The sequence below is a fragment of the Aspergillus novofumigatus genome, assembly GCF_002847465.1.
Source record: "Aspergillus novofumigatus IBT 16806 chromosome Unknown P174scaffold_16, whole genome shotgun sequence".
NCBI classification, from domain to species: domain Eukaryota; kingdom Fungi; phylum Ascomycota; class Eurotiomycetes; order Eurotiales; family Aspergillaceae; genus Aspergillus; species Aspergillus novofumigatus.
In genome coordinates this window covers 99,004-122,400 of record NW_020194289.1, presented here as the reverse complement: position 1 = coordinate 122,400, position 23,397 = coordinate 99,004, and the positions used below count along the sequence as shown (strand labels likewise).

Here is a 23,397-nt window from a genome sequence, read left to right as displayed (position 1 = left end):
TCATGCCAATCCTGGAATATCAGCTCGATAACACGGCCTTGCAACCAAAGGGGCGCTCTCTTCATCTTCCGCTTTTCGAGGGCCCATGGCATGGTCTCGATTGCCGGGACCGTCCTCATCTTCGTCGGATATGAGACCCTGCAACTCGAATGCCTCTATGTCATTGATCTGCTGAGTCTCGGACATCGAGCGGGAGTGGTCGTTCACAAATGAAACATGAGCCTGGTCTGCGGTGCTTAACGAACGGGAATCGGTAGAGAGTTTGGCGGAGTCGGGCCAGGCGTGGACAGTGTAAATATGTAGAAGGATATTGACGACTGCGGTAAAGATTAGGCCAAGCAAACATCAACCTAAACGGAGGCGAAAGGGCGAAGTCAACCAACTTACAGAGGAAAAGAATGAAGGCAATGCTGTACAGAATCAGGACGTAGGACACGTGGGTGATTCCAGCATCGTGGAGTAGTTGCATTTGCTCCTCTGTTGCACCCATGAACAGGAAGCCAGATACGTACAGGAGCTGCGAAAAATCCGTTATTAGCCCAACTTACGTTTAAACGGGTGATTCAATGAAAGATGCAAAATGAACTTACGAAAGGGGGCAGATATTGGAAGCTGCTCGGGTCTGCGCCGTCGAGGCTCACCGTATTTTTGTCCTTCAGCACAAAGGCGATTTCAACGATTCTGGTAAAACCAGCAGCCATCAATGTGTAGCCAAAAATGGAGTGAATCAAGGTGCTGATCATCAAAGTCTGGGGATGAGCCGACATTGCACAACCGGTCAGAAGAATAACAACGGCCGGGATGAGATTCCGCTTGGGCCGGCCATTTCTCTTTCTGCTCATCCAGATACCCAAAAGACCGGCACACCACCAGACAATGCCCATAGAGGTATGCTGCAGATCATTGTGTCCCCACGGTTCTCCCCAACGATGCTCCGTAAAGGTGTTGACGCATCCCCAGGCCGCGATGACCAGCGAGTCGAAGAACTCTTGACTGCGGCCGGTACGGGGCAGCCAGAACTGGCCAACAAGCAGCAGGATAGTAAGCATGATACCATAGGCAATGAACGCGCTGCCCATGATGAAATGCGCCAGACATTGTCCGAGATGATCACCCTTGCAGAAGCCATTCGCGGAGATTCCCCGAGGAGCATCTGCGTCCAGCTCACAACTGGCATTGCTTTGCCGAGAACGCTATGCAGCACCATGAAGATCCGATGGATTCGACCATGAATTCTCTTGAAGAGTTGTAGCTTGAGACAAAGACCGATAATAACCTGCACCACAAGCAGAACCATCAATAGGTTCGCGAACGAGGCATGGACATTCTCTCCGAACTGACGACCCTTGTGAGCGTGGCCTAGGAAGCATGCAACAACGGCGATAACGGTGCCGACGATCTGAAGGGGGACATGCCATCGCGAGCGGACGATCTAGTCAAAACAAGTCGTCAGTTCAAACGTCGGTGCGATCTTATGCGGCCGGCCATTATCGATGTGCAAGGCAATGAACATACCCCCAGTACCATTCCCAGGGGGAAGATGATGCCAAAGGTAAATCCCATCAAGATCATATGTATCCATAATATGGCATCCTACTCAGGAGGGCAAGGTTAGTCCGTCGGATCCTGACCCTCAAGGTATAATTGTAGTAAAGTGCGAAAGACACGACACGTACAATAAGATCTTCGGAGACGGCGGCAGCCTCAGGGGCACCCTCGTGGCCGCCATGGGCTACGACGGATGATGCCAGGAGAAGGGCAGTAAGCACCCCTTGTAGGTCCAATATACCCATCGTCTTCTTCATCAAACTCGAGAGGGATGGAGAGGGAGTTGAGGAAAGAAGGTAAAGAGATCAGAGGATTGATGGACAAAGACGATGTACAGTGGAGCAGTCAAGAGGTAGGGCGGGGACGATTACGATTGTCCAGTTCGGGCCAGAGATTCGGAGGGCTCGGATTCATAGATGGCTGTTACTTGTATGTGCCCGGCCAGCATGGGTGATATCCAGAGGAATGAATTGTTGGAGAAAGTATTCCACCAGATTGGTAGCAGTATATAATGATACTGTTGTATTGTTTCAACATGCCGAGATCATGCTGTTTACTTCGTTTAGCGAATCCTCTACAGAACAGACAACAGCATCTCGTCTTCCAGATTGGAGTAAGGGAAGGGCTTAGTAGTCTACATTACTCAATAGGCATCAGCCAGGCAGCACCTCTGCCACTCAGCCAGGACCCAAGGAACAAAAGACATGTGTAGGGTGGAACAACATTCTTTCCTACCGAGGGAAGTCAGAATGCGCCACATACGAATTGATTCAGCACTGCCACTCCTGGCAGAATATTCGATAGCATTCGATCATTTGAATCCCCTCTCTGACCCCTGGCATAATAGGAGATAGGTAAGTCATTCGTTTGGAGAATCGGACCTTCATTGACTTTCGATTTGCAATATGAGTTATTAGTGATTTATTAGTGATTCGGAACTTACTAGTGCTAGCGAATTCAACAATTTTCAACTGGCCATATAAATTACTAGTGATTCGGGAACTTTACTAGTGCTACCGAATTTATCATCTACTCATAGTACAGGGGAATTGGGAGAATCGCGGGAATGCCAAGACGGATGCTTGAGTCTCCATCTACCAGACCCACTGTGCCATTTGGTCCTATGGGCCAGTTATTTTAAATTCATTATATTATTAGAGTTTCAATTTGCCTCCTTTAAATCCAACTAGTGATTACTGTCCCCCGGAAATGCGGACTAAAATGACGACTAAAATGCGGACGAAATGCGGACGAAATGAGCCATCTAAACTAGTGTGCCAGATCAGCTGGGCCCTTTTCAAAATTTAGTTCTTGATCGACGTCTTGTATACCTAACGGGGACGGACGGATGCTATAATTCACCATGGAGGTTACATGAGGCCTTTCATCTATTACGTCGGTCGCCGGATCATGGGGAATACATCCGAGTCCTACTTACCCTTGTATGGGGGTAGTTGCCTATGCTCATGGGCCTAGTGCTATGCAGCGATGTCTACCTGTTGGGTACGCTCTAGACCTTAACATTTGGAAACATCTGACTATTTTTAGAGTTGCATAACCGAACCGCAAAAATCGAACCCAAACCTCACCGAACTCGCAGCGGTGCAGGGTCGGGGCAAGCCTAGGGAATCACTTCGGGTTCGGTTAAAACCGCCGGGTACGGTTTTTGCGGTTTTATCAGATTAGGTTAACCAACCCACACTGTTTTACCTAAAAATTATTAAATTTCAGATATTTTTAATCAATATTAATATCACTAGATAGCCTGGATCAAAGGCCATCTAGTAATATAAATATTATTCAAAAATACCTGGTGGTTGCTGGGATATAAGGGAATAATTATCTCTGTCATAGGTTGGTATGGAAGTGGTGCAGAGATATGTATACATATAACTAAGGATTAACAACCACTATAGTGTTTTAGCCACTACCCATTCAAATCTATAGATATCGAACTCATCATTTAGAACTAGATTAGTATGATGATAATTACCATATATTTCATATAAAAATCATAATTTTCTCACTTATGTGCTGTCTATGGCTAAACGGCCTTCTGGGTAGTTCTTGGTTCCGTAGGAAATTTTCCCCGACACCCCAGATTGAGGAGCGCATCACTGCCCCCTCAGGATACAGGATAGTCGCCGATTCAAAGCGGATGTCGTATATAAGCATGCTCGATAGGGGCGTCAGAGGGGTCCCCCGAAGGGGCCCCGGGGGAATGGTAAGGGTTAAAATAGTTGGATTAGCAGTTTAACCAAACCGAAACCGAACCGAATCTAACCATGGTTAGTTAGTATAGGCCTAGCTAGGCCTAGCAGCGGGTTTTGCGGTGAAAACCGTAACCAAATCGCATCAGGTCCGGGTTTGGTGCGGGTTCTAAATTTTGAACCCGAAACTGCAGCGGTTCGGTGCCAACTAGGCTTGAACCCGCCCGAACCCACACCAAGTGCAACTCTAACTATTTCATACTTTCTATTTGGTAACTGAACAGTTACCGTAGGATTTGGGTAAGTATTACTCCATATATATAAGGAGATCCACACTAACGGGGTAAATCCCGGAATGCTAAGAGTCACACTGGCTCCCATTAAGGAAAGCGAAGTGAGGGGTGCTTGCTTATTGGATGGTACCCCAAGCGGGATCGGGATCTCTAATTTTCTCAGATGATAACGAGTCTTGGGAGCCATGGAGCCACAGCGCGGAGTCCGAGAGTTTTGAACGCCGCTAACCGCCGCTTAAACGCCGCACGGTCCATCAACATACCCTCAACTGATGGGAATCAAAACACAACGTCCCCCAACATTGCGTCGTGGAAATACAACCCAATCGCCTTGAAGGTCGTCACTCGGAAAAGAAGAATGCTAGAGCCTTCCCACCTACCGGTTGAACTATTCGCCATGGTCATAGGGTATGCGACTGACGTCACTCTGCAACTTCACTCTCTTGTCTCGTCAGTGGTACGCCTACCTGAGCGCTAAAATCTACTCTAGATGGTTGAATGATGGGGAACATCATTGAATTTCGTCTTTGTGGAAGTTTCTTCGCACCATAATCTGCAATGGAGGCATTGCAGATCGAGTACATGAGCTCGATATTCGAATTGGATGCTTGGACTAACTAGTTCATGGACGCAGTCGTCTTGTCCTCTCTGCAGTCGACCTTGACTTAATTGTCCCTGAACGAAAATCTAGCCCCACAATTAAAGGATGTCATAATGAGTACAACTTCCCGCGGCTGGGTTACGTTTCTCTAGAAACGACGTCCGAGTACATTCATTACTACGTTGACCTTGCCAAACCCCCGTATGATGCAGTGGGACAAGCATGCAGAGAAAGAGGCATAAAGTACGAGACGAAGCAAGCTTGTGTACCAAAGGAGGCATAGGGAGCCGATACTACCAATATGTAGCGCAGAAGCGTCTACATATGTCAAAGAAGCTAGAAGAGGTCAGATATGCCTTGACCGCGTACTTACATTGGCTGGGAGAGTCGACGCGTAAGGATAAGACCTCCACTGGTGACCTGCCTAAGCTCTCATTCCATGATCTCGACACGTACGAGCTACCGTGGGACGAGCTGAGCTCAGCGGTTTTGTATCCTATAGCGGGGTCAGAGTCTGAATGGCAGTCTGATGTTTCACCTTTCAGAATATGAGGATTGGACCACAGACCTTACTGCCCCACAAGTCATCGACTCGGAAGAAAGAAATATAAGGGCTCGATAAGAGAAACAGATCGAGAGTCTGATGGGGTGTTGGCAGGGGTTCGCAGGTAAAGGCCCGAAAACCTTTTTATGCCCAGTGCATGGTTTCTACACGCTTTGTGTGCATTTCCCGTTCAGCGTACGCGTTCTGGTATGGCTCCGGCGAAGTGTCTCCAGATCTGAATTATCACCAGGACGATAGGACCGAGTCCCGACTACCTGCCAGTCTGGTCTTCGATGGTGTGAAAGCGGACCGTAGCAGTCGAATTGGTATGCCTCAGAACAGGTACACCCCAGAGTGTGCTTTACAAACGGAGACCGCCAATAGCGCAAGTCCCACCTGGAGCTGTTTGACGCATTACTTGGCTATCACCATGTTAAATAGTGGGTTCATTGATGAGCCCTTGCTCCGAGAATTAGTATAGTAAAAGGAAGCAAGAATAGTAGTCTGGGTGAACTCAGGGTCCTATCCAGCCGTACTGGAGGACGCACCTCATAACATAACGCAAAGTTAATACTTGAATTTGTCGCTATCGGCACCTGAGCTTGGAGACACTCAAGAAGCATGTTGAAAATGGTCATTTACCCGACTCGTTGCCATCAACTTGTGCTTGTGGTCAGTTGGTTTGTTCTCAGGACGAGTACTTGTGCTTCAGCAATCATTGCTGTAAGCCTATCAGTGTGGACACTGCCTCAGATCCACAATTTCGCACTCTGGAGAAAACCACCGAATCCTTTAAATGCCGAATCGAACGGAAATTTCCCGCGCTTGCACATAAGCTTATTGACCGCTTGGCTCGTACCCAGCGTCGTCATTTTGGGAGTGTCATCGAAAATATGGACAAATATGCACGAGCAGCTGCGCTTCATGGTTGCGCAGCTAGGGACCGTTGTTTTGCGGAAAGTCTTCCCCCTCTGATCAATGAAATATTGGTACGTTTCGTGAGCTACAGGAAAGTTATATAATTTCTTATAGGTGTAAACCAACAGCGGAATAACCAAGAATAAATAGGGGTGATTCGGCCCAGAACTGGGCAATCTGACCCGTAACTAACCAACCTAAGTTAATCTCTCGCCCATGCCTTACAAGTTAGCCTTTGCCGTAGTTCTGTTGAGCTCTAGGTTATCTGATTGTTTAAGGTTGTACCCCCTAAACACTTGCGCTGCTTTTGCCTTCTGTGCCTCGATTCTTGTTTGGAGTGTATCTCCTCTTTTGCTTTCATTCCTGCCCAGTTGCAGTATATGCACTTCATCTGGGCCATCAACAATGCGCATTGTTCGCGCATGTGCCCACAAACTCGCCAGAGGTGTGTCCTGACTCACGCCTGCGGCGCCATATGCCTGGATAGCGCGGTCAACAACATTTAATAGCGCCGAGGCGGTTTGGACCTTCGCTTCAGCAATTTCTTTGAGTGCACGTTTGCCGCCCAACTCATCGATCATGACCGCCGCGTTGAGAACGACCAAGCGCGGAGAATCAATCTCCATGCGACTTTGTGCTACTCGCTCAAGCATTATCCCGTGCTCTGCAAGCTGTCGGCCGAACGATTTCTTTGCAGGATCATTGATACGGGAGAGAAACCACTCGAGAGCTCTTTCGGCCTGAGTAGAGTTAATGGTATTCATATGTATTGAAGACGATAAGGTCTTACTCCGCCAATTGACCGCATAGCGTGATGGATGCGTCCCGGGCCAAGTCTACCTTGAACGACTTCAAATCCTCGTCCTTCCCCGAGGATCATATTCTGTGCTGGGACTCGTACATTGTCAAACGTGACTTGCCCATGGCCTTCAGGGGCGTGATCAAACCCAATAACCGAGAGCACGCGGGTTACTGTCAGCCCAGGCGTGTTGGCCGGCACGAGTATGACAGAATGCTGCTTGTATTTATTTGAATTAAGAGGATCCGACTTGCCCATAACAAGGTAGATCTTGCAGCGGATATTCCCAGTTCCGCTACTCCACCATTTCTACAGAATTAGTAACTGACGTTAAATGACCCGCCGGTGACACACCTGTCCATTTAGTACCCAGTCATTGCCGTCTTTGTGCATCTGCAGGCCTATATTTGTGGCGTCACTCGAGGCGACGTCCGGCTCTGTCATGAGGAAGGCCGAGCGAATTTCTCCATTAAGTAGCGGGGTGAGCCACCGACTCTTCTGAGCTTCGGTACCATATTTGGCAAGAACTTCCATGTTACCAGTGTCAGGGGCGGAACAGTTGGTTGCCTCGCTTGCAGTGCGGCTCTTCCCAGGTACTCTGCCATGAGACCATATTCTAGATTACTGAATCCAGGCCCCTCGGCATGACTCTTCGGGAGAAACAAATTCCAGAGTCCAAGTTGCTTTGCTTTAGCCTTCAAATCTTCCATCACAGGAGGATCAGCCGAGAAGCGCTTTCGCGCACCTTCACCGAGTTGTTGCTCAAATATGGGATCTGCTGGGATGCATTCTTCTTCCACAAATTCCTCCACCTGGAAGCAAGTTAGCAAGTCTATTTTCTCTATTACGCAGTGATACCCACGACATCCAGAGTACGCTTTGCCCCGTCGCTAATAAAGGGTCTAGCAATAGCTGGAATCCTTTCTGAAGCGGGCATGTACCCATTGGGACTATTGATCAGACAAGATGCAGACATTCTCCTGGAGGCTTTAGAGATATAACAAAAGGTTATCTTGCATAGGTTTAACCTGAAGATGATGGAGAGTAAATGGTCTCCGCATTGAGGGAAGCCCCGGTCATAAATAGCCTTTCTTCTGTGATGCCAACGACCGAGGTTCAAAGATGTGATCTTATTTTATCGGCCCAAGTCGACCGAAGTGCGGGGGCGGTCTCTTTTGCTTGAGTGGTCTCTCATGCATGACGGGCCCTTTCCAAGACCACTGGCGAAGAGTTCCTTTTCCAAGCCCGAGCCGAGGCGCTTTTGGCTTGACTGCGTATAGAATGGGCCGAAAACATTGCGAGGGGAATATAATCCAGTTTACCGAAGCCGAAGAGCCGGGCGAGACGGGAGATGTGTTACATGTTGAGATGGCCGAGTCTAAGGTGCTCGGATGTCTGTTTAGTGATCAATCATGGAGCAAGACCTTGTTGAGTATCAGGGTGGCTGTGTTGAGCATCATGGTGGCTGAACCTTGCGGCAGGGATTGGAAATGGATATATATATGAGGCATCTCGCCCCCTATAAAATATAACCTAGTAGTTAAGTCCACTAGAATCAATCTATTCTCACTTCAATAACGGAATGTATGTAGGTATTCTTGCAAATAGGGGTCAAAGGGAGTCCGGATGTTGAGGCAACCGGAAGTTCATCCTATATGCTTACACCAATCTACCTCAACGTGCATTCAAATCAGATAGAGTGATTAGAAACCATTCAGCGACTAAGAAAATGTGAAGCCGCATGGGCATCAGCAATGAAATGGAGACTGTATCTCTCAATATGGAGGCCAACAAGATCCGTAGACACTCCCATCCACATCAGATTGCCACCACAGGATCCAAGTGTCTCTACCCAAAGCCCACCATGGGTGAACAGGACTTGGTCAGCACGGACCCGAACTTCAACCGGCTTGATGCCGCTTCTCCGTAGCTCGTCTTCTGTCTCAATGTAATGGGAGCCAGAATAAACTTTGAACATGGCATTTTCCGGTCCCAGGCTGTTCCGTATCGGTCGCCATATTTAAAGGCCGTCTCGACAAGGATGCGAGCGTTTAAGGGACGCCCGGCGGTATTGAGTATGCATCGAACGAAGATCAGCCCTTGTGAAAGGTGTCCCCAACAGTCGTGAATCGGGACAAGAGATTAACATCCAGCTGAGTAGGCTGTTAGCATCAGCAATATTGAAATTGTGGTAGAGCTACGCTGACACCAATTTCTTCCATCGTCCCCTTGTTTCCGGCCGGATTTCCCCCGTGATCCGGCAAACCGGCGTAATACATGAAAGGCCTCATGTAACCTCCATGGTGAATTATAGCATCCGTCCATTCCTGTTAGGTTTTCAAGACGTTGATCTACATTTGAAAAGGGCCCAGCTGATCTGGCACACTAGTTTAGATGGCTCATTTCGTCCGCATTTCGTCCGCATCTTGGTCCGCATTTTTATCCGCATTTTAATCCGCATTTCCAGGGGACAGATTAATCACTAGTTGGATTTAAAGGAGGCAAGTATAAACTCTAATAATATAATGAATTTAAAATAAGTGGCCCATAGTTAAATATCCAAATATATGCCATTCTGCGCTAAATCCAAGTGTATGATAAATACATATAGACGGATTGGAAAGGGGGATGCAGGTCTATTTCTTAGCAATCTATCTAATTATGTGGTATATAAAAGCATCCATCAGATTAATATTGAAAATATTTCCTGGTTAAATGAGCGTCTACTGAGAACGGCAAGTGCCAATATGGATGGCTGACACTTTGATTTTACCAAGAGCAGATGATTATGAACTATATGGCTAGTGTTATACTCCGGGATCTGTTTCTGCTGACCTGCTACCTACTAACTTTGGGAGTTGGTTGATGTAGACCCTCATCCCCGCGAATTCTATGGAATACAGAGGTGGCCCGCTGGCCTACATGGCCCGCTTGCTTACCGATTACGTTAACAAGTGAATCTATCATATGATGGCTAAACTAAGAGCTAAGCCACAGCTGCCACTTCCAAGGAAAAAGAGTGGACCAAATGCACAGTGGGTCTAGCGTCATCAGGATTTTATATGATCGCCACCTGGGAGTTTGTGCGTTTGGTGGGGTAATGCCAAACCTTACCCTCCCTCAACAATCTGAAGAGTAAAAGATCTGCAAATGTTCTAACTAGTCTGTAAGAGATTATTCGGCTTCAATTCTGGGATCTATAGAACTTGACGGTACCCGATCGCCCAGAGTATACTGACTACTGTGGATTTGTGGAACTGTGTAGTACAGTTATGACCGTCGAGAATTGCTTTATCTCAGATTCTACGATAATCCTCAACATCCGTATTTGGAAGTCAGGGTTGGTAACTCCCTGCCGCCCCGACCTCTCGGCTGGCGACTTTTGGAAAGTTATGCACATAAAATTAGAAACAGAAACTCTGTAGCAATACCAACTGACCCGAAAAGAAGTCACACTGAATCCTCGTCCCCGACCAATCAGAGAACCGTGTGTTTCGTACTTCTGCGGAGGCAGCGAGACATACCAAGCAGCATCCGAGGCACAACGCGTACGCTAGTTCATTTCTGGACATACTGGTAGGGGAGATGCGGGTTGAAAGAGAGAGGTGAAGGCCTAATGGCCAACGGATGTGTTGAAGAGGCGAAGGAGTGAAAGAAGCGCTTCCCTTTACTTTTACCTTTTCACTCATCGCCTTCCAGATATTTGTGACCCAAGACAGACACAATGAATTTCAATCCTCGGTTAGGGCATCAGAAAATTGCAATTTTACTTCTAGCTGTTGTATTCTTACTCGCAGCATTCTACGAGACTGGCCGCTTGCTGCGGAACAAGCCCTCGACAATAATGCTGTCCGGAAAGGCCGGCCCTGGTATTGCAGCAGAAACGAACCGGTTGCACGACGTATTAGCCCTGCGAGATTTTCGTTGCGAGGCATTTCCTGACCCTGGAAACATGCTTATTGTCGTCAAAACTGGCGCTACTGAGATTTATGAGAAACTTCCTACTCAGATCCTGACCACACTAGGCTGCGCGAGACAGTTTCTTATATTTTCGGATCTTGAGGAACAAATTGGCCCTTATCACGTCCAGGACGCGCTCGCCAACTATAACGAAAGCATGAAGAACAATCACCCTGATTTTGATTTGTATCGGAAGCAGCAAGAGTACCAACGAGATTGGGAGGACGTGGCCACGCTTAAAAAGGATGGGGGAGAGGCATGGGCACTAGACAAGTACAAGTTTCTGCATCTCGTTGTGAAGGTATGGCATGAGCGACCCAATATCGATTGGTATGTGTTTATTGAGGCCGATACTTACGTGGTTTGGTCCAACCTGGTCCTTTGGTTGCAACAACTCTCAGCAGCGGACAAGCTGTACCTAGGGTCAGCAGCCTGGCTCGGACCCCAGGCGTTTGCTCATGGAGGCAGTGGATATGTTTTCTCGGGAAAACTACTACAGCAGTTTGTCGATGGAAAATCAGACCTAGCAAGCCGCTACGACGACGTGTTCCCTAATTACTGCTGCGGGGATGCTGTTCTAGCACAGATCCTTAAACAGGAACTGGACATTGACGTGAAGAATTACTGGCCACTGTTAAACGGAGAAAAGCCTTCCACGATGGCATTCGGGTCTGTGCTATGGTGCCAGCCAGCCATTACCATGCATCACATCACACCGCGTGAGCGAAGTGCCATTTTTGAGTTTGAGCAGTCTCGGAAGAATCAAATGGTACGTCCTGTCGAGTACCTATCGGTATATCAACCTTCTAAGTTGTCAGAGAAACCCACTAATCGACTACGCTATAGAAGCCTCTGCTATTCAGCGAACTGTCGGAGCTTCCTTTCCCCCCTAACAGCATGCGTACTGAAGAGGATGACTGGGACAATCTCTCCGATGTCCGCCTTGATTTTCCAGACGACCCGAGTGTATCCCTACGCACTTGCCGCGACACCTGTTTAAGGACAGAAGATTGCTTTCAGTACCGGTACAGTGAAGGGGAGTGCTATGTTCTATATAAAATGTTCAAATTGGGCTCCCGAAAATTGCCTGACGAGAACGGCAGACGGTGGTACTCAGGATGGGATGCTAAGAAGATCCAACAGTGGCGAGACATGCACCCATGCAAAGTAGCCTCCTGGAAGAAAGTGCCGTGACTAACTAGCTTCTCATGTCTCTCAGCCAATAGCAGTGAGTCAGTGACTGTGTTAGATGAACATAGCCATCGTGACTCGGATCGTAGATGCAATTTTCCGCTCGTGCTGCGTATCATAATCCTTTCAGCCTATCAAATTCAACCTGCCTTGTTTTCTACTCTAGACTCTTGAGAATATTAAAAGCTGGAATGGATAATCCAGATGGAACATCTGAGAAGGGTTGTGTGCGCCACACATTCTGTGCGGCCATGAAATCGGCCCTTTCTCTATTCTTGTTCATCAAACGCATCCGCCTGGTGACGAGATCTACCAATCATACCTCTTTCGTTGAAATCGACTGCCGATCTCGGACTGGCGTTGCCAAGAATAGATGAGTTTTCCTAGCATGCTCAATGTCGACTGTAAATCCGCCCGCTAATTCTATTCTTCCCTTTTTAGTTGTTGAGGACTCGGCTCAACCCGACTGGAACCAAGCTCAGCTGACCATGATCTAAGGTACACCTTGCGGTTTCTGAGTTGGCAGTCGACGCTTGTCGTTGAACCGTAGAAAGTGAAAGATACACATAATTCCTCAATCAAGGAGTGAACACCGGCACTCCGGCAAAGGGAGCACCACATATCCGTCTTGGCCCTTGACCAACATGGGGTCCATTTCAATTTTCCTTTTGAGTGCCCAAAGGGACCGTAGCTGAAGTGTTACCACGGTGGTTCCAACTCAGAGTGCCACGCTGAATTGAGCCTGTTAAGGGGACTTTAGTGAAGTGTGTGCAGCAGCCCGTAATCCGCCTAAGGCTGGAACCGTCAAAGCATGGCCGAAATCACTTGGATTGATGAATGGCGATCGTCCATGCGCGGAAGGTCGCCCAGGAACGCCCAATGCATTAGGTATGCGCTGAAAAGTGAAATTGACCGTTGTCCAGCAGCGCCCCTTTGAATTGTAACACCATAACCAGATATGTATCGCTGTATTCGCATTCATCCTATGCCAATCCCTTCCCATAGGCGAGGTGCAGGCTCATCTAAGAATAGAAGTTCACAACCATGTGCTCATCTATTGCCTAGCGCTTCCCATGGAAATGGTTCCCATCATTCCTTTTCTTTATCTCCACAAGCTCCCCTCGCGCGCGCCGGCTCACCACCCCTCGACATTGACGGTTCCACCGGCCCAAAACTCGGCCTCGTTGACGACGTCGAATATGGCAATCCGGGCAAGGCCACCTCTCCCTCAGCCTTGGATTTCTCTCTGCATGGCGGTAAATGGTGCTTCTACGGCTCAAGGCTACCTGCCTGCCCACGTCCTGCCCCAGCAACGACAAGATACACTCTCAGCGGTTGCGAACCCAATGCTGATTCAGACTTCCGCGTTGCAACGATCCAGCGTTATTGATCAAACCGAGACCTTCGGGCCTTATGCAGCGGATCCGTGGAATCCCGCCTTGGAGCTCGCGATGCACCTAGACAATATAGCAGAAAACTGGACCAGAGAAGAACGCAAGGTCAAGCGTCGTTTGGTTCAGTTCAGCTGCAAGAGAAGCGGAAACACTGTTTATGCGAATTTCCAGGCTGTAAAGCCTCATGAGTGTGCTCCTAATGGCGTTTACGTCAGTTGCATATATTGGAATGACCGCAGCCTCGAGAGCTTCAAGCCGCTCACCATCTCGAAGGCTAAAGCCGACAGTCAAGACTTTTTTAAAGGTAATCGTAGGGTTTCCTATGACAAAGCCGCGAACTATTGCGAAGAACGTCAAAGTGTTCCGTTGGAAGATTCTCAGACCTGCGCTGAAGAAGATTATCTGAAAATGCGTGAGTAGCAGATTCCCCCTTTGCCTACGACGAAGATCTTTACTAATAGCTACTCGATTTGTAGCGTATGAATCTTCCCTCAATTGCTGACACACAGCCTACCCCCTTGGCCCGAACTACGCCACAAGCATTAGACCGACGGTCAATACTAAGGCAGAATCTCAGAACGCAGCAGCAACTCAGTCGGTTTTAGGTAACCATGTATCAGCAACGTACGGCCCCGTTGTGGCACATCCGGTCTATTTTACCCCTGCTGACTACCTGACACTTCCCTCCCCGTGCTCCTCCGAGTCCCGAATCGCGTTATCCACTGCTACTCACCACCCTGTAGCAGCGAACAATCTACACCCTGCAGTCTATCAACAGCCGGACGACGCCGATCTAACGGCTCCTGCCAGTATTTTCGGCAGGTAGATGCTCCCACATACATCCCTGTCACCAGCAGAGTTCCACGCCCTCATTCTTATTACGACAATATGGCATCGATGGTATACTCTCTGCAAGATTCTTTCCATTAGTATGCGATTTTCATCCACGATTGCAATCATTGCCATTATCGGGTTTGTCCATTGCGTTGCTTGCTTTGTCTTTCGGATTTTGTTGTTGCCATGACACGGTGCTGGGTCATTGGTAATGTATTGCAGCGTTCATCTCGCAATCAATCCAATCGGCTGTGAGCTTTTGTTAATTTCTTCATTCTTATGTCCTGTTTAGAGTATCTCATGCCTTAACCCCGGCGATTTTTTTCTGGTTCGGGTACTTTTGCCGCAGACATAGAATGCCCAGTAGCTATTCCCTGCCATCTACTGGAGAATTCGAAGGAAGTCGGTGCGAGAGCAGTATCCTGATCTATACTCGATGTGGAAGAGCTAAACACATATTGTCCAGCGCGTCGATGCGCTGTGATACACGGTTCTCCAGAAGCGCTTTGGTGAGAATCTATGTTAGTGGAGAAGATATTTGCTCGTGGCCGATTCTCTGCACAGGCGTGATTCTCGACTACCATCTGGCATGCAACTGCTCTCTCGAGGCTCTGCAACAATTAGAATTTGTTGCTTCCCCCGGTTCGCGCCCCCATCATCATGATGCTCCCCACGCCCCGTCATCCGGATGCCAATGCGCTGGTCGACAATCTCTCTTTACACCATTATCGGTGGTTATATCACGGTCAAGTTCGGCACTGGCTGCCTCTACACCTCGTAAGTCGCCCACATCACCAATTGGACCGCGAATCTAATGAGATGCATTCCAATTTACATCGTCCAGTCTAACACATCTCCTCCCCGCACCCTGTCCGACTCGCCCGACAGCCCCTCGCATGCACATGCTGAATGGGCTGGTCAACAAGCTACCCTTCCCGCCACCTGGGCTCTCTCTCCTGGGAAAGCCGCGACGCTCGCTTGAACTCGCCGCTCGATGACCTGGACCAACGTGCTCTGTTCGCGGTGCTGGTTTTCATTCTCTTTGCCGTTCCAACTATGATATTATACTGCTTGCCTCGTGCGCGTGGGCACTCCCCGTCGGACGAAGAGTTCCAGCGTACAAATGTCTAAAAATTCTTGACGAGAAGTACATAGGCGGATGTAAATTTCTTTACCTATGTACCGATTTGACTCTACTGCATTTAATTGAATCAGCTGTCTCCAGTTGCTATATAGACAGTTGCTATTAAGGATCATTCATACCAATATACTGCATATCCTGCTAGTCCTACGCCATTTGTGTCCATTATTAAACCACACATGCCGACAGATCATCAAGTAAATGGCCAATCCCGCGCGTACCAGCTCTCGTGCTGACTGGATGCCACCCTCGAGATGAGGTACATTCATCGGGGACACAACAGCAGGAATCTATCGTTGTATACGTCCTGAGATGACTGATCAGGGACGCTCTTAGTGCTGATTGAGGGAGAAGTAAAGACGGCTTTGAGAATGCGCCATGAGAACGAGATAGAAATGGAGATGAGGCCGAGAGGCGTCGAGTATTTGTGGAGCAGGAAGATGCTTTGTAGTGTATATGCACGAGAGGCTTGGGTTGTTCTTGCGATGTATTTTTGGCATGATTAAGTACGTCAAGAAGAGGAAGAGAGGGGGAACACAACGGGCAAGGACATTGGCACCGACGGCTCTGTGGTTTATATGCCTGAGATGCCTCCATTGTCGAAAGGCATGATCAGATCGACTTTTCATTTCTGGACATGCGATGCAACAAGGTCCCTGATCAAATCCTCATCCTACCATTCATTGGCATTATCCTGCAACTCTGTCACGTACGACGCAGCGATCCGGGGCAATGCCCAGAATCGAGCAGCTACCATGGAGTTCCTATCGGCGGCAATCGCCAATTCCTTCCTAGCCAATAATACAACTGAAACATTTGACCAACCAGAGGATATCACCAACAAGGCCCACTGCACATGCGGATCATCGCGCCGGTACGTGATGGTCGGAATGAAAGAGACCGGCACATCATCCGGGTGGGCTGTTACAGGACGGATACTCCAGGCGCGCTGAAAAGCCACGGGTACTAGCCGCGGGCCAGTTGCCAGGTAATAGGCGAGCAGGAAATTAAGGCAACGGGCAGTGAAGGCTACTATAAGAAAGAGGGATGAAGCTATCCGGGCTACTTTTCGTTGTTGGCTGTGCCTGCCGAGGCGCTGGGCTAACTAAACGAGCTTCATCGTAGGAAATGGAGGAAGCTAGCTGGGGTTCCTTGTACTCTGTAGCTGATAGTTTCATAATAATAGTAAATCTGTAAAAGATGGGAAAGGTTGGCGTTCTAGCGCGCGCCAGGAAATAGTAGTGGCATGGTGGGGATTTTCTCTCGTTGCATCAGCAACACAAACAACAATTTACCTAAGGTAACGCTCACGGAAAGGGTTTAATAGCTATATTTAGATAGTCTCAGCTTTAGACTTAGTGGCAAGAGATCTCCGGGGTATCTTTGTTCACCCTTTCGGTGTAAAATGGAACAGCATATTCACATAACAATATGGGTGAGAGTTAGCCCTTGCCGCTGAGAGAAGATATCTGTCTGTGGATCCCAGGGCAGTTTATCTCAATTGCTTTAGTAAGATGAATACATTATATACACGACATAATCCAGCCAGCTGGAGTCCCTTTTTGGGGAACCTAGTTCATAGGTATGGGATGTATACACAGATTCCTTACCTAGCGTTGGAAAAGAATGGAGGCTGAGACTGGCGGATCACCCAGCGCACTGTCTCGCGACCTTCCAGATTCTGCCTCTCAGGGCTCGTAACGTGACATACATTTCCCATTTCCCATTATTGCGGTGCGTTCTCGGGTGTTTGGGTGGGGACGAAGGCCCCGGTTGGGGAGAAGAGGACCGGGGCAACTCTGGTGACCGTGTATATAACACGCACGTGTCCCTCAACGAAGAAAATCCCCCTACAGTCAACCAGATACTGTACTCTGGATCCTTGAAATATTTCGTGCCAGACATGCTCGGCACCATTTTACATTATGTGAACCTTACCAGGCGTCGTGTTGGGCGTATCCTGATTTTGATTTGCATCATCTCCTATGGCTTTTCAATTGCCCGGAAAGCACTCTTTTTCTCATCTAATTTAGAGGCCCACTTTCTCTCTCTCAACAACTTCAGCACCGAGTATCTGAGTGCCTTGAACGAATCAATCAAGCGTCATGAGTCGACTGATTGTTCATTGACTTCGAATGAAACAACAAAAATTCCACGAATCATACATCAAACATACAAGTCAGCGAATATCCCTTCGAATTGGATAGAGACCTCAGAGTCATGCAAGGAAATGAATCCCTCCTATACCCACTTCTTGTGGACCGATATAACAGCTAGGGAATTCATATATCGCAACTATCCGTGGTTCCTACCTATATACGACAGTTATCCCTACCCAATACAGCGGGCTGATGCCATTCGCTATCTCGTCCTTCAGCATTTTGGAGGAGTATATATCGACCTAGATGTTGGATGCCGCCGTTGCCTGGATCCCCTCCTAAATTCATCGATATGGTTTCCCCAGACTCGACCATATGGAGTCAGCAATGATGTGATGGCGAGCATACCCGGGCACCCGTTAATGATGAAGCTTGTGCTGGATCTAGTTGACAGACATGTCTCATATCTGCCTCCTTATCTGGCGGTCTTCTGGACGACGGGGCCCTTGTACGTGAACGATATTTTGGCGTCATGGCTTCAATATATTAGCATTGGTATGAATGCCGACGTTACCGACCATTCCATCAACATCTTTCCTTTGAAACAGGCCCGAGACTCCGACTTGGTTATTCTGCCCCCAGAATTCTACGATCGCACGGAGTACTCCTTCTTTAGGCACGTGCCAGGCTCATCATGGCATGGCCCCGATGCTGTTCTGATGAAATGGATATTTCGGCATTTGGGCAAGCTTAGTTTACTATTACTGTCTCTGAGCGGGTTTTTACTTCTTTTTAGACGTATCAGACGGTAAGGAGCTGATTGCAAATGTGAATACAAGCCTTTCAGTTAGTACTCAAAATTGTTCTTCAAATCGTGCTAGTGTTTTCAGGGAGGTCTAGCCAGTTACTTTGCAGCGGGTTTGAAGAAGAACGTCCAAACGTGGGTGGTTTATCAGCTTGATATCTTTTTCTTTTTGTGACTCTACTAAGCTCTCTGCAGAGATTTTGGTTACTTCATATATGGTGCCAGCACAATTTACAGTATGAGAAGACTGGAGTAGGACCTTCGCCGAATCATCCGGCCTCATCAAATCTTTGCTACTTTTTTCTTCTTTATTAAAATGGCTTCCGGTGTCAACGGAGGAGCTTCCATGGTCCCGTAAAATACACATACACATTTCTAGGAGGAAAATCATTCGTAGGATATATCTCTGCTTCCCAAATTTTATTTTGACAATAAAAGGGCTCTCTGAAAATATTTGGATCGTCGCTCATTTCATTCTGGCAACAAGAGGCGGTGCATTCGTGGCGACCCTTAGACAAATATTCAGTTGCATTTGGCCTATAGCATGGTTAAAAAAGGCTATTACTGTGCTGTACCTGCAGCACCAAGAACTAAGATGTGGAAGTCATGCTTAGATGCCGGTGTACCGGAAGGCAAATTTGTAACAATAATGCAAACAACTTAGCAAAACAATTATAGGCGCTCTAATCTGATTGCCTTGATCGCTCAGTATCATGAGTTTGACGTAGGGGGAATCCCGGGCATGCCGAGACGGATACTTGAGTATCCGTCTGCCGGTCCTGTGGCGGGGCGATACCAAACCTTATATCCTCCCACCAAATCTTAGGATTTGCGTGTTTAGGTACGTTACGTATTAGCTTCCGAATTAGTGAGAGGATGTAGTCGGGACCTTTTGGGGTCAGCCGCAGTGACTAGTGCGGAAATGGTCTTGCGAGTGGAACTCTATTTACTATATACAAAGGTCCCGTTACACTGCTTTTTTATGATGGGAAAAGGAAGAACATAAGACTTACCCAACCTTACTGGCACAAATGAGTTATTTTTGGGCTTAACTTATTGGCCGGTACAACGTTTGTATGTTTCTGGACAGCCATATGAAATGTTACTGTAACATCATTCCTCTTTTCAGGCAAAGGTGTCATTGTTGCATGTGTCTGCGCACTCTGCTGCGGGAGTTACCGGGGTCTAGCCTGATCATTTCACATCTCAGGAGATTTCTCTACTTGCTGACAACTTTTCCTATTGGTTTGATTGCTTTCTCTGAGCTTTATATCTTTGACACTCCTTTATACTCTTTTGCACTCTGTCGTGGCTTTCTGACTGCTCGAGCGCGTGGAGTCCCTGTTTTTCTTGTGCTACTATGGCTCCCAAATTGAAATATGGAGATGACCTTGTGGCGGTAAGCCGATACAATCTTGAATAGTTCCGGATCTTCCACTAAGACAATGTCAGGTTAATGGTAAATGGGTATCATGGACACATACAGCGCTCGCCTATACAGCCTTCCTGATCGCTCTGGTAGTGGGAATGTCCCTGCATTTCCACAAGATTGTAAGGAACGAACACTATGGATATCCAGATGAATGGTTCCCTTCAGTGTCAGCTGCGATTGGTGACCGATATCCGGAACGCTCATTATTTCATGTTTTCATCGCCATTACCTCCGGCCCTCGATTCGCTCTCATCTTCCTTTGGTATCTTCTTACTGCACGGCCTAAGTCGACTCTTCCCAGGATCGTTGCTGGTGTTGGACTGTTCCGGACTTTTACCTGTGGTGGTTGGGCGTATGTCACGTCGACTGATGTCCATGGCTGGCATGATATCTTCATGATTTCTTACCTCGTCGCGACATTTCCTTGGGCCCTTGGTTGCCTGGCACTCAGCCCCAACAACCGCCGCGCTGTGAAATACAGAAAGATCATGGCAGGTCTTTTCTTTGGTGCTCTGCTACCATTGGTCTACTACTTTATCCAGCACAAGGTGCACAAGGTTCCTGGTGGTGCGTTCACGTCTGTTCTTTGTTTGGCATACTGTGCTCTAACGACTCTCCCCCAAGCTTACACCAAATATGCCTTCTTCGAATGGTCTCTAATCTTGTTCGATGTGGGATTCGATGCGGTCACGGCATTGGATTTTGATGCGTTTGAGATTGTAGTGAGGGACGTGAAGGGGTTCAGCAGAGGGTACGTACCGTGGCTTCCAAAGTACGCTGCGCGAAATATGAAAGATGTAGTGTCTGAGATTTGGTTATTCTGATTTGGAAACATGTTCTAAGCTTCGAAACCTTAGGCAGTTGAAGACCACTGCGGACGCCGTCCTTGACAAAGAGTCTGTACTTCAACCCGCCACAGCACTCCAATGTTGACTTGTAGTAGGAAGGGCAAGATTGTTGGAAATATTTTTGATGAGGGTTTCTTTTGGTCTGAAGCCCTGGACGCCGCCGCAGACGCCTACAACGGGGTAATATCTATCAATAATTCTCTTTGCACCAGCACATTTGCTGACTGAACACAGTATGTCTTCTGGTCGATGACGACTGCTCTTGCACTTCTTGTTTGGTGTAAGTTTAGCTCCTGTATTTTGAAGACTATATCTAATAATGCCAGATTTCCCTCTTTGGCATATGGGTATCTCTGGGTATGAGGTTGTTATTATCGCCTATATGTCACCTCTCCTTCTTGCGATTCCTACTCTGAGGACTGCGGTGACTAAGCACCCGCGGCTTTTCCACTTTCTGTCACTTTCTGGACTGCTCGCCTACAAGGTGCAGAATCCTACCAACAGACTCTTCGTTACTACCTTCAGTGTTGCCTGCAATGCTCTCACATGGTCTGGTATCTTCCATGCGGAGAAGGCCCAAAGCTCCCGCTTGGAGTCTTGGATCCTCTCCTGGGGCATTGGTTTGATCATGTCCAGCGTCGCCAAATTTGCATGCACCACTAACAACCCTGTCTGGCCCACTATGCATGCGGAGAACGGTGGATGGAATAAAATGGGTCTACTCCTTGGTATCTTAGCTGTTTTCAGATCTCACAGGAAGTCTGTACCAAGTGGAGGTGACTATTTCCCGTCTACTGGCAAGAAGGGTCCTTCCCTGTTAGCCGCATTCGGTATTGGTGGTCTTCTGTTTGCTATGCACTCTCTTCTGTCTGATTCCAGCACCATGATTTCATGGGTTTGGGAGGGATATCCAGTGAGAGGACCAATCGCCGTGCCTCACGGTGCGTTTACAATCTTCTTGATGGGGGCGGGTCTTGTATATGGTCTCTTCTGCCCGTGCGTCGCTGGAAGCTGGACTGCTTTCAGTATCGGTTCTCTCGGAGCTGCGCTGCTTACATGTTACAGCCACTGGATTGGGTTCTATGGCGGCCTGGCCCTTGCGTTTTATGTCATGGCCGTTGCCCCTGTTTTGATCTCTTCAGCTGCTCATCATTCTCCGGCCACGACGTTCGGTCTCGGAGGCCTTGTCTACGTCTTCTTAATCCTCTTCCATGTATGGGTTGTTGCTTATGCATTTGTCCCCGGTGGCCCTCTTGTTAGAGAGCACACAGACTGGCTCATGGCCGCCACCATGCTCTGCATTGGTGCTGGTGTCTTTTCTGCCGCAATTACAAACTTTTCTAACCTGAAGGCCAAAACTATCAGCCCGAGCCACAGGAGGCAGCGGTCGTACTATGTGTATGTCCTTGCCGTGCTGCAGCTTCTTTCTATCACCATTGCATATCTGCGATTCCCAACCAATGACTACACACCGTATCACAAGGAGGACAAGGTTGCCACCCTTGGTATCTGGACTGTTCACTTTGGTCTTGACAACGATATGTGGTCTTCGGAGCGACGTATGCGCGATGTCATCAAGGAGCTTGAGATTGACGTGATTGGTCTGCTGGAATCTGACACCCAGCGCATCATCATGGGTAATCGCGATATTAGTCAAGTACTGGCAGAAGAATTGGGTATGTATGCAGACTTTGGACCTGGTCCTAACAAGCATACATGGGGCGCTGCTCTCCTCTCAAAGTTCCCCATCGTCAACTCAACCCACCATCTGCTTCCTTCGCCCGTTGGCGAACTGGCACCCACTATTCACGCAACATTGGATATGTATGGTGAGCTGGTTGACGTTGTTGTCTTCCACTCTGGACAGGAGGAAGACGCGGAGGACCGACGCCTACAGTCCCAGTATCTGGCAAAGCTGATGGGCGAATCACCTCGCCCAGTGGTTTTGCTAAGCTACCTTGTCACTAAGCCCCTTGAAGGTAACTACAACACGTATGTTAGCGAGCTCAGTGGCATGAAGGATATTGACCCTACTGACGGGGACCGCTGGTGCGAATACATTCTTTACAAGAGATTGAAGCGGACAGGTTATGCTCGAATCAGCCGGGATAGTATTACTGATACTGAGATTCAGGTAAGCTTCTAACATAATCGTCTACCAGGTCTATTCGTATATGGTAACCTGCTTAACTAGGTCGGCAAATTCGTCATCGGAGAGCCTGAGCCCGAGGATGAAATGCGCATTCCTGAGATAATGGTCGCTGAGAGTCGCCGATTCCCCGCAATCTTCCGCGGCGAGGGTGTTCGTGGTCATCATTACCATGTTTTCGATGAGCCAAGATACTGGCAATAGATTCGGGTTTTATCGTAAGCTGCCTTATTCGCGGAAGCAGCTGGAAAGAGTAGTCTATCCCTTCTATCCTGTACTGTCACCAATCTCAAATCACTTGGCTATCCCAGGTCCTATACGCTGTGATAATGTATTCTTCAGGGCCCGCCTAGGCCTCGTCGAACCCTCTGGGTTGGATGGGGTTGGGCTTGGGGCTCCCCCTATACCCATCTTATGGCTTGCATAATTTTCTGCATTTTTTCTGGCTATATTAGAGTATATTGCAGCATTTAGCTTACATGATGTATCTTGATAGGCTGAGCAGAGACAAGTCGGGCTGGCTTCTTTTGGTTGACATAATCCACGACCGAGCGAGCCACCCAACCAATCTACACCTACACGTCGAATTGCGGCCGCAAGCCAAGGGTTAATATACCGGTTCACTGCCAGA

The 23,397-nt window shown here is 48.1% G+C and overlaps 10 protein-coding genes across 10 annotated transcripts; 7 read left to right on the top strand and 3 right to left on the bottom strand.

The window, feature by feature from the left end:
* P174DRAFT_426085 (Ytp1 family protein) lies at nt 1–1,793 on the bottom strand (the record flags this gene model as incomplete). Its single annotated transcript, XM_024825350.1, has 6 exons — nt 1–317; nt 388–517; nt 591–1,115; nt 1,169–1,432; nt 1,516–1,593; nt 1,677–1,793. 6 exons carry the CDS (start codon nt 1,791–1,793, stop codon nt 1–3), a joined length of 1,431 nt encoding a protein of 476 aa, XP_024676992.1.
* A 3,081-nt stretch (nt 1,794–4,874) lies between these two features.
* On the top strand, nt 4,875–5,204 carry P174DRAFT_436247 (uncharacterized protein; the record flags this gene model as incomplete). Its single annotated transcript, XM_024825996.1, has 1 exon — nt 4,875–5,204. The coding sequence occupies one exon, from the start codon at nt 4,875–4,877 to the stop codon at nt 5,202–5,204; it is 330 nt and encodes a 109-aa protein (XP_024676991.1).
* A 307-nt stretch (nt 5,205–5,511) lies between these two features.
* On the top strand, nt 5,512–6,206 carry P174DRAFT_74302 (uncharacterized protein). Its single transcript, XM_024832443.1, has one exon. The coding sequence runs from the start codon at nt 5,818–5,820 to the stop codon at nt 6,169–6,171; it is 354 nt and encodes a 117-aa protein (XP_024676990.1). The 5' UTR covers nt 5,512–5,817; the 3' UTR covers nt 6,172–6,206.
* Nucleotides 6,207–6,264: 58 nt separating this feature from the next.
* On the bottom strand, nt 6,265–7,895 carry P174DRAFT_508228 (acyl-CoA dehydrogenase). The gene is made up of 5 exons (XM_024831436.1): nt 7,776–7,895; nt 7,453–7,725; nt 7,268–7,411; nt 6,905–7,222; nt 6,265–6,854 (listed from the first exon to the last, which is right to left on the bottom strand). The coding sequence occupies exons 1-5, from the start codon at nt 7,887–7,889 to the stop codon at nt 6,336–6,338; spliced, it is 1,368 nt and encodes a 455-aa protein (XP_024676989.1). The 5' UTR covers nt 7,890–7,895; the 3' UTR covers nt 6,265–6,335.
* Nucleotides 7,896–8,429: 534 nt separating this feature from the next.
* Nucleotides 8,430–9,172, bottom strand: P174DRAFT_74289 (uncharacterized protein). Its single transcript, XM_024832442.1, has 2 exons — nt 9,115–9,172; nt 8,430–9,066 (listed from the first exon to the last, which is right to left on the bottom strand). Exon 2 carries the CDS (start codon nt 8,889–8,891, stop codon nt 8,628–8,630), a length of 264 nt encoding a protein of 87 aa, XP_024676988.1. The 5' UTR covers nt 8,892–9,066; nt 9,115–9,172; the 3' UTR covers nt 8,430–8,627.
* Nucleotides 9,173–10,757: 1,585 nt separating this feature from the next.
* Nucleotides 10,758–12,067, top strand: P174DRAFT_380584 (uncharacterized protein; the record flags this gene model as incomplete). Its single annotated transcript, XM_024822991.1, has 2 exons — nt 10,758–11,642; nt 11,720–12,067. 2 exons carry the CDS (start codon nt 10,758–10,760, stop codon nt 12,065–12,067), a joined length of 1,233 nt encoding a protein of 410 aa, XP_024676987.1.
* Nucleotides 12,068–13,137: 1,070 nt separating this feature from the next.
* P174DRAFT_455608 (uncharacterized protein) lies at nt 13,138–14,407 on the top strand (the record flags this gene model as incomplete). The annotated part of the gene is made up of 2 exons (XM_024829338.1): nt 13,138–13,870; nt 13,968–14,407. 2 exons carry the CDS (start codon nt 13,138–13,140, stop codon nt 14,282–14,284), a joined length of 1,050 nt encoding a protein of 349 aa, XP_024676986.1. The 3' UTR covers nt 14,285–14,407.
* A 573-nt stretch (nt 14,408–14,980) lies between these two features.
* P174DRAFT_426081 (uncharacterized protein) lies at nt 14,981–15,423 on the top strand (the record flags this gene model as incomplete). The annotated part of the gene is made up of 2 exons (XM_024825349.1): nt 14,981–15,069; nt 15,219–15,423. 2 exons carry the CDS (start codon nt 14,981–14,983, stop codon nt 15,421–15,423), a joined length of 294 nt encoding a protein of 97 aa, XP_024676985.1.
* Nucleotides 15,424–17,573: 2,150 nt separating this feature from the next.
* P174DRAFT_339894 (glycosyltransferase family 32 protein) lies at nt 17,574–18,305 on the top strand (the record flags this gene model as incomplete). Its single annotated transcript, XM_024821700.1, has 1 exon — nt 17,574–18,305. A coding segment is annotated over one exon (732 nt), but the record flags the coding sequence as incomplete, so codon positions are not given.
* Nucleotides 18,306–19,618: 1,313 nt separating this feature from the next.
* On the top strand, nt 19,619–23,273 carry P174DRAFT_415409 (putative integral plasma membrane protein). The gene is made up of 7 exons (XM_024824425.1): nt 19,619–20,336; nt 20,394–20,520; nt 20,627–20,665; nt 20,713–20,797; nt 20,852–20,897; nt 20,944–22,751; nt 22,812–23,273. The coding sequence occupies exons 1-7, from the start codon at nt 19,865–19,867 to the stop codon at nt 22,968–22,970; spliced, it is 2,736 nt and encodes a 911-aa protein (XP_024676983.1). The 5' UTR covers nt 19,619–19,864; the 3' UTR covers nt 22,971–23,273.
* Nucleotides 23,274–23,397: the final 124 nt, after the last annotated feature.

Coding starts and splice junctions, on each gene's coding strand:
- P174DRAFT_508228 (XM_024831436.1), bottom strand. CDS start 7,889: ATGTCTGCATCTTGTCTGATCAATAGTCCCAATGGGTACATGCCCGCT. Junction 7,223..7,267: donor ACTGGGTACTAAATGGACAG/GTGTGTCACCGG, acceptor CTAATTCTGTAG/AAATGGTGGAGTAGCGGAAC. Junction 6,855..6,904: donor CTATGCGGTCAATTGGCGGA/GTAAGACCTTAT, acceptor AACTCTACTCAG/GCCGAAAGAGCTCTCGAGTG.
- P174DRAFT_74302 (XM_024832443.1), top strand. CDS start 5,818: ATGTTGAAAATGGTCATTTACCCGACTCGTTGCCATCAACTTGTGCTT.
- P174DRAFT_415409 (XM_024824425.1), top strand. CDS start 19,865: ATGTCCCTGCATTTCCACAAGATTGTAAGGAACGAACACTATGGATAT. Junction 20,337..20,393: donor GGTGCACAAGGTTCCTGGTG/GTGCGTTCACGT, acceptor CTCTCCCCCAAG/CTTACACCAAATATGCCTTC. Junction 20,666..20,712: donor GACGCCGTCCTTGACAAAGA/GTCTGTACTTCA, acceptor GACTTGTAGTAG/GAAGGGCAAGATTGTTGGAA.
- P174DRAFT_74289 (XM_024832442.1), bottom strand. CDS start 8,891: ATGTTCAAAGTTTATTCTGGCTCCCATTACATTGAGACAGAAGACGAG.